Source organism: Neomonachus schauinslandi, chromosome 7 (assembly GCF_002201575.2).
Source record: "Neomonachus schauinslandi chromosome 7, ASM220157v2, whole genome shotgun sequence".
NCBI classification, from domain to species: Eukaryota; Metazoa; Chordata; class Mammalia; order Carnivora; family Phocidae; genus Neomonachus; species Neomonachus schauinslandi.
Window position 1 is genome coordinate 53,855,220 of NC_058409.1, and position 8,653 is coordinate 53,863,872.

General features: G+C 39.7%; 1 protein-coding gene across 1 annotated transcript in view; it reads left to right on the plus strand.

Moving 5' to 3' along the window:
- HMGCR (3-hydroxy-3-methylglutaryl-CoA reductase) overlaps positions 1-7,462 on the plus strand; it is a 27,364-nt gene extending 19,902 nt beyond the window's left edge. Inside the window, exons 16-20 of the mRNA XM_021701996.2 lie at positions 3,857-4,027; positions 4,332-4,472; positions 4,556-4,714; positions 5,158-5,312; positions 5,459-7,462. Of these exons, the coding sequence (XP_021557671.1) occupies positions 3,857-4,027; positions 4,332-4,472; positions 4,556-4,714; positions 5,158-5,312; positions 5,459-5,513 (681 nt within the window). The 3' untranslated portion in view covers positions 5,514-7,462. The remainder of the gene's footprint in view (positions 1-3,856; positions 4,028-4,331; positions 4,473-4,555; positions 4,715-5,157; positions 5,313-5,458) is intronic.
- Positions 7,463-8,653: the final 1,191 nt, after the last annotated feature.

An 8,653-nucleotide genomic window follows, 5' to 3' on the forward strand; every position in this document is an offset into this window, starting at 1 on the left:
GCCTTTTTTTTTTTTTTTTTTTTAAGATTTTATTTATTTATTTGAGAGAGAGAGAATGAGAGACAGAGAGCATGAGAGGGAAGAGGGCAGAGGGAGAAGCAGACCCCCTGCCGAGCAGGGAGCCCGACGCGGGACTCGATCCCAGGACTCCAGGATCATGACCTGAGCCGAAGGCAGTCGCTTAACCAACTGAGCCACCCAGGCGCCCCCTGTTAGCCTTTTGTATGTCTTTTTTGGAGAAGTGTCTGTTCGTGTCTTCTGCCCATTTACTGACTGGATTATTTGTTTTTTGGGTGTTGGGTTTGAAGTTCTTTATATATCTTGGATACCAGCCCTTTATCCGTAATGTCATTTGCAAATGTCTTCTCCCATTCTGTGGATTGCCTCTTAGTTTTGTTGACTGTTTCCTTTGCTGTGCAGAAGCTTTTTATCTTGATGAAGTCCCAATAGTTCATTTTTGCCTTTGTTTCCCTTGCCTTTGGGACGTGTCCAGCAAGAAGTTGCTGCAGCTGAGGTCGAAGAGGTTGCTGCCTGTGTTCTCCTCAAGTATTTTGATGGATTCCTGCCTCACATTTAGGTCTTTTATCCATTTTGGGTCTATTTTTGTGTGTGGTGTAAGGAAATGGTCCAGTTTCATTCTTCTGCATGTGGCTGTCCAGTTTTCCCAACACCATTTGTTGAAGAGACTGTCCTTTTTCCATTGGATATTCTTTCCTGATTTGTCGAAGATTAGTTGACCATCGAGTTGAGGGTCCATTTCTGGGGTCTCTAATCTGGCCCATTGATCTATGTATCTGTTTTTGTGCCAGTACGATGCTGTCTTGACGATCACAGCTGTGTAATATAGCTTGAAGTCAGGCATTGTGATGCCCCCAGCTTTGGTTTTCTTTTTCAACAATCCCCTGGTGATTTGGGTTCTTTTCTGGTTCCATACAAATTTTAGGATTGTTTGTTCCAGCTCTGTGAAAAATGTCGATGGTATTTTGATAGGGATTGCATTGAAAGTGTAGATTGCTTTGGGCAGCATGGACATTTTCGCAATGTTTATTCTTCCAATCCATGAGCATAGAATGTTTTTCCATCTCTTTGTGTCTTCCTCAATTTCCTTCATAAGTGTTCTGTAGTTTCTAGAGTACAGATTCTTTGCCTCTTTGGTTAGGTTTATTCCTAGGTATCTTATGGTTTTTGGTGCTGTTGTAAATAGAATTGATTCCTTAATTTCTCTTTCTTCAGTCACATTGATTAGTGTCATCAGGCGTTTCTTGAATAGTATTTGTATTTGGTATGTTTAATTTAGATTTGGCATTATACATGTTCTGGGTCTACTCAGAAGGGCTGGGAAGAATCTTGGGGTTAGTGCTTCTTAACATTGTCCTATAAGCCTTAAAAGCTCACCTCTTCTAGAGACCCCAAGACTTTTATGTAAGAGGCCAAGTTCATTTGTATAATCCATTTATTTTAATTATTTCCTTATAAGAAGATTGTGTATGGCTTACATTTTATTCTACTGATATTTGTTATTTACAAATATTCACAAATGTGAATATTAACACATTCCCAAATGTGTTAAAGTCAATTAGGTTAGCAAAATTTATTTTGTGGTTTACCTGTATATGAGAACTGTTTGAAAAGAAAGAGGATAGTGACTAAATATGTAGCTTTTAAAAGTTCTTAAAAATAAACAATACAGTGGTTCTCAAAAAATTAAAAAGAGAATTATGATCCAGCAATTTCACTTCTGGGTATTTACCCAAAAGAATTGAAAAGAGGGTTTCAGAGACATATTTGTACAGCCATGTTCATGGCAGCATTATTCACAATAGCCTGAAGGTAGAAGCAGCCTAAGTGTTCATGGACAGATGAATGGATAAATAAAATGTGGTGCATACATAAATGGGATATTATTAAACTCTAAAAAAATAGGAAATTCTCACATATGCTAAATGAGGATCACTTGCTAAATTAAATAATCTGGTTAACAAAAAAGACAAGTACTATGCAAAATTACACTTATGAGGTACCTAGATTAGTTAAATTCATAGAGAAAGGAAGTGGAAGGGTGGTTACCAGGGGTTTGAGGAGAAAGGAAACAGAGTTGCTGTTTAACGGGTTTGGAGTTTAAGTTTTGTAAGATGAAAAGAGTTGTGGAGATGGGCTGTACCACAGTGTGGATGTACTTAACACTGCTTACCTATACACTTAAAAATAGTTAAGATGGTAAGTTCTATGTCACATGTATTTTAACCACAAGTAAAACACATTTTTTTTAATTGCCAGTAAGTATGTTTTCGGTTATTGAGGTACGAGTTGGTAATTGAATTAATTTCACTTAATTGGAAGTCTTGTTTACATTTTTGTAAGGTTAATCCCAATGACTTTCATTTACAATAGAATTTACTTTTATGTCTGACTTCTCTTTACTGACCTTGTAACTTGGGCTTATGGGTAACACTTGAATAACTAGAAGAGGTAATTTATTACACATCGATCATGGGTTGAGTTACTCCCAGTGACATGATTATGAGTATTAATATTCTCACTGAGTATTTTTAAATTCACTTTTAAATTTAATTTAAAAATTTTTATTTAAATTCAATTTAGTTAACATATACTGTATTACTAATTTCAGGGGTAGAATTTAGTGATTCATCAGTTCCATATACCACCCGGTGCTCATTACATCAAGCACCCTCCTTAATGCCCATCACCCAATTATCCCTCCCCACCAACCTCTCCTCCAGCAACCCTCAGTTGTGTTTCCTAGAGTTCAGCCTCTCTTATGGTTTGTCTCCCTCTTTGTTTCATCTTATTTTTTCCTTCCATTCCCCTATGTTCATCTGTTTTGTTTCTTAAATTCCACATATGAGTGAAATCATACGGTATTTGTCTTTCTCTGATGGACTTATCTTGCTTAGCATAACACCCTCTAGTTCCATCCATGTCATTGCAAATGGCAAGATTTCATCCTTTTTGATGGCTGAGTAATATTCCTGTGTGTGTGTGTGTGTGTGTCTATGTGTGTGTACACACACCACATCTTCTTTATCCATTCATCTGTTGATGGACATCTGGGCTCTTTCCATAGTTTGGCTATTGTGGACATTGCTGCTATAAACATTGGGGTGCACATACCCTTTTGGATCACTACATTTGTATCTTTTGGATAAATACCCAGTAGTGCAATTGCTGGGTCAGAAGGTAGCTCTATTTTTAACTTTTTGAGGAACCTCCATACTGGTTTCCAGAGCTGCTGTCCCAGCTTGCATTCCCACCAACAGTGTAGGAGGGTTCCCCTTTCTCCGCATCCTTGCCAACATCTGTCGTTTCCTGACTTGTTAGTTTTAGCTATTCTGACTGGTGTGAGGTGGTATCTCACTGAGGTTTTGATTTGTATTTCCCTGATGCCAAGTGATGTTGAACACTTTTTCGTGTGTCTGTTGGCCATTTGTATGTCTTCTTTTGAGAAGTGTCTGTTCATGTCTTCTGCCCATTTCTTGACTGGCTTTTTTGTTTTTTGGGTGTTGAGTTTGATAAGTTCTTTATAGATTTTGGATAGTAGCCTGATCTGATAAGTCATTTGCAAATATCTTCTCCCATTTTAATATTCTCATTATATTCTCATTTACATCTCTGTTCATCAGTGACTACAAAGAACTTAGTTTTCATTCCTAGAAAGAAACAGTAGGAGTCTATACCTGACTGAGAACTTCATGACTGTGATGGCTAATAAAGCTGTTTTTATTTTATGCTCACTTTCTTGTATTTAGAAATATTATAGTTATTGTACTTATTAGTATTATTAGATACAAATACAGCTTCTGATCTATGCATTTTAATTTTATTGTGTTGTTGACAGGGCACAGAGAAGGCACTTTCAAAGCTTCATGAATATTTCCCTGAAATGCAGATTCTAGCAGTTAGCGGTAACTACTGTACTGACAAGAAACCTGCTGCTATAAATTGGATAGAGGGAAGAGGGAAGTCTGTGGTTTGTGAAGCTGTCATTCCAGCCAAGGTTGTCAGAGAAGTGAGTGACTAGATGATTATTTTATTTTGTTAATCTTTAATTGGGTTAAAGAATGGGGAAAGGGATATTAACATTTTAAGTAAACCTTAATATATGGGTGTGTTTTATGTTAAAGATGACTGTTGTATCTTGCCCATCTGTGTGTGGTATTCACTTGAACAAACTTGACTGATACTCTTTGTTGAGGACAAGACTTAAGTGGGACCATATCTAAACTCTCTTGCTTTACGGAAGGATAGATCTGGGTAGCGTGCCCTGAATCTTCCGGTGGAACATGTAAAATGTCCACAACTCTGTTTGCTAGGTATTAAAGACTACGACAGAAGCTCTGATTGAGGTCAACATTAGTAAGAATCTGGTGGGCTCTGCCATGGCCGGGAGTATTGGAGGCTACAATGCGCACGCGGCGAACATTGTAACTGCCATCTACATTGCCTGCGGACAGGTGAGGGCTCAGCCTCCACTTCTCTCCTCTTTTGTACTTCTAAGGAAGAGAAGTTCTATACTTTTCCTTTTTATTTTTTTCAGGATGCAGCACAAAATGTTGGTAGTTCAAACTGTATTACTTTAATGGAAGCAAGTGGTCCCACAAATGAAGATTTATATATCAGTTGCACCATGCCGTCTATAGAACTAGGAACTGTGGGTGGTGGGACCAACCTGCTCCCTCAGCAAGCCTGTTTGCAGGTATGACACCTCGGCCCCAAAGTCGGCTGACCTCAAGCCTAGTTCTGACTTCCTGGGATTCTCTATTTCTGCCTGACATCACTTCTCAATCACCTGTATTTTAGCTGGTCTTTTCATTCTTTTGCTTCTCACACCAGCCTAATCTAGTGTGTCCAAGTAAGCATGCTGAGGCATATGCTTAGTAAATTGAGAAAGTAGTTTAAGAGAGCGAGTGAATGTCCATCCACACTGAGTTAAGTGCCCTGCAAACCAGGTGGTGGATGTTATGTGCACTGTCGTCTCTGTTGTCGGTACTGGCTATCAAATCTTGGAAGCTGAGTACTTTTGCTGGGGTCTGGTTCTATTCTGTTGTCATTGTAGTTGCCCTTATTTCAGCTGGTAGAGAAGGAAGTTGTTGCCCTGACTTTAAGGGTGAGTCCTGCTGTGTCTCTCCCTGGCTGCAGATGCTAGGCGTTCAAGGAGCATGCAAAGACAATCCTGGGGAAAATGCCCGGCAGCTTGCCAGGATCGTGTGTGGTACAGTAATGGCTGGGGAACTGTCACTGATGGCAGCGTTGGCAGCCGGACATCTTGTCAAAAGTCACATGATTCACAACAGGTAAGACTTAAAGATCTATTTAACTTGTTTTCCCTATACTTAAGATCTGCAGTACAAAGACCTACTATGCAGGCACAATAGTCCTAACTTAAAATTCTGCATTCTTGATATTTTGTGTATCTCTACTTTGTCTTTTTCTGCCCTAGGTCAAAAATAAATTTACAAGACCTCCAAGGAACTTGCACTAAGAAGGCTGCTTGAATAGCCCGGCGGCTCTGAACTGAAACATGGGCGTTGGGTTCTAAAGGACTAACATAAAATCTGTGAATTAAAAAGCTCAATGCGGTGTTAACATGCTGAGGATGAATAGACATGATCTGTGAGCCGACTGCTTGGTGTTTGGCTGTTTCAGAAAGGTCTGAGATCCTTCTTTCCATGCAGATTTCTCAGATCTAAAAATAGGGTAGTACTTTACATGCTGTGCTCTCTGGAAGGATCTCAACATGAACACCATGCTTTAAAGCGTCCACAGATGGTAATCTACAGCTCACTTCTGAAAGAGAATACAGGATGGAAAAAAGTGTTTTATTTTGATGAAATCCATGGAGTTCGTGATGATCAGTGTGAGATTGACCCTCTCCATCCTCCCTTCCCCTCTGGTTGAAAATGGATTTTTAAATTATACTCTAGCTGACAAACTGATTTCATAGTTAATTTATTAAGTCTGGGTTATAGGACTTTAAGAGATAAGAGCTAAGTTTATTTTTTTGTAAACTAATACTTCATTTGGTGCTGGTCTATTTTGATTTTTTGGGGGGTAGCCATTGTGATTCTTCAGGAGGGGACTTCCTTTCTTCAAGGGAAGAATTACTCTTATTCCCCAACTACTGAATTATGTGCTAAGCAGTGCTAAATCGTTCTCTGTCAAGAAAACAAATCACTGCATTAATCTCTGCAGACTGTTCAGAGAGGCCTTTTGTTTAAGTATAAATGTCTAGATTGCTAGAACGTATCTTCTAGCATAAGGCTTTAAGGGACAGAGTTTTGCATTCTTTGTTAAAGATACAAGAGCTTTTAATATCGCCTAGACAAAGGTGACTCTCTTCCTCAAGAACGTGTAAGTCTGTGACCTCTCAGAGCTCAGAGGGTGGAAAACACAGGTTTGAAAGAAAAATACCATTTCTCTAAGCCAACTTTAATTACTTAAAAGACAATTGAATTTATTTAGCGGAAAAATCTAGGTGGGTTTTTGTAAAGAACTGTATCAAATCTGTATATGTTGTAATAAAGCTTCTTCTGCTAGGAGTTTATTGAAAGTGTTAAAGAAATAAATAAAAATCAACTTGTATACTGATAAAACATTCTAAGCTTGGGCCAGAGAAGATAGTTTTCTTTAATGTTGTCCAGGAAACCCTGGCTTGCTCGTGGAGCCCATTGAAAGGGAAATCAGCTTTCAGAGCCAGTGAAGGTGCCACGTGAATGGCCCTGGAGGAGTGTGCTTCGTTCCTGCGGCTAGGAGGTTGGAGACTGAAACATTCACACAGGGCTCTTTGATAGACCCATAAAAGCTCTTAGCTTCCTCAGGGGGGTCAGCAGAGTTGTTGAATCATAATTTTTTTTTCAATGTACAAGTTTTGTATAAATAATAAAGAACTCCTTATTTTATATTACATCTAATGCTTCAAGTATTGGTCTTGGAGAGAGAAGATGGACTCTGAAGAACATTCCAGTAATGCCATGGCAGCATGTAGAGCCTCTGAGTGATTGTGTCTGCAGTACTGTTGTGGAGGATTGACCTTTGCTGTTGTATGTAAAGTTTAAATTGCTTCTGTTGTGACTTTCAGCCAGGGACTTCTTATTTATCTGAACTTTTCATGGAAGTGGCAGTGAAGTGTGAGTCTTCATTCTGGTGACTGTAACCAATATTGTCTTGCTAAATTAATGTTTTGTACAATTACTAAATTGTATACATTTTGTTATACTTTTTGCTCAGTTCCAGTAAATTATGAAAAGGAAGTTAATGCTGTTCAGTGTAAGCAGTAACCTTTTTTTTGTTGTTTGGATTAACCCTTGGCCTGAGGCCCAGGAAGCTTGAAATCAAGTCTGGCCAGAGTGGTAATCTAATAACTCCTGCTAAGTGTCCTGTGACCATTTATCATTTTCCGTTATATGCTCCAATTCCTACAACATTAATGGCAGGCTAGTGTTGTATGTATATTAAAATAACTTTTTTTATACGTAAGAGAATTTGATTAGTTCAGCTTTATCTCATCTCAGCTGGACTACTTTTGGATTTGGGGGAATGAGGGTTGGTTGAGAGGAGGAGGGCATACAGACCGGGCAGCCAAAACCAAATGGCTGTTTGTTGGACATCGAAGCTGCCTCAGCTTCCGTGGGGAGTAAATCTTAGCACAGCTGGAGCTGGCCTCTTTAAAGGCTGACTGCCCTCCGCTATAGTTAGAAGTGAAAAGTGTGTGTGAACCACTTAAGAACCAAGACCCAGACACTAGAAAATCAGTTTGAATTTTTCTCCTGAGATGACATGTGATCACGTGTACGGTCAGCCCCTTCCAGAGCGGAGCACGCTGGACAGGTGACAGTGGAGAGTTTGCATGCCCTTTTCTGCTTGGGGGATCTGATGAGCAGTGGGACGCATAGGACAGGACAGGATTTTTCTTCATCTTAGGAGAGGACAGAGAATTACATTGAAAGGAACGTCTCATGTTAAAGGGTCTGAGTTAAACAAGAGGACACAGAACAGCAAAACACATCAGTACAAACCCACTGTGTACGTAAGGTTGAAATAAAGAGTGGTAAACTCATTATAGAACTGTTTTTAAAGACTAATGTTTTTCAGAAAGTATCTGCTATGGATAAGACTTGAATTTATTAATAATTAACTTTACCCAGTTAGCAAAAATAATTAACGAATAACCTCTACACTGGAAGCTGAGGGGATCGCAAATGATTTAGTTTACAATTCTATTTTAACAGATTACTTTTTCATCGTGATGTACATGGAACCTGCCACCCCCTTTTTTTTCTTTTCCTCCTGAGCAGGTTTGAGAGCCACGGACGGAGGCATGGGCACTCTTGTGTCAGGAGGTGGGACATTTTCAAGCAGCTGCTCCCGAAGGCCAGTGTTAGAGCCTTGTGCTAACAGCTGGCCTCAGGAGGCAGAACACAAGAGTGTTTTCATCCAGTGGTTCTCCCACTTGAGTGTGCAGCACACACACCTGGAGGACTTGTCGCAACACAGATTGCTGGGCCCCGCCCCCCGGGTTTTCGTTCTCTTGGTCTGGGCCGGGCCAGGCCAGGACGTGAGCAGTTACATTAATGTTGCCTGAGGTGCCTGCCATTCCTGTGAATGAGGGTATTAGAAAATTGTTGATTCAGAAGCA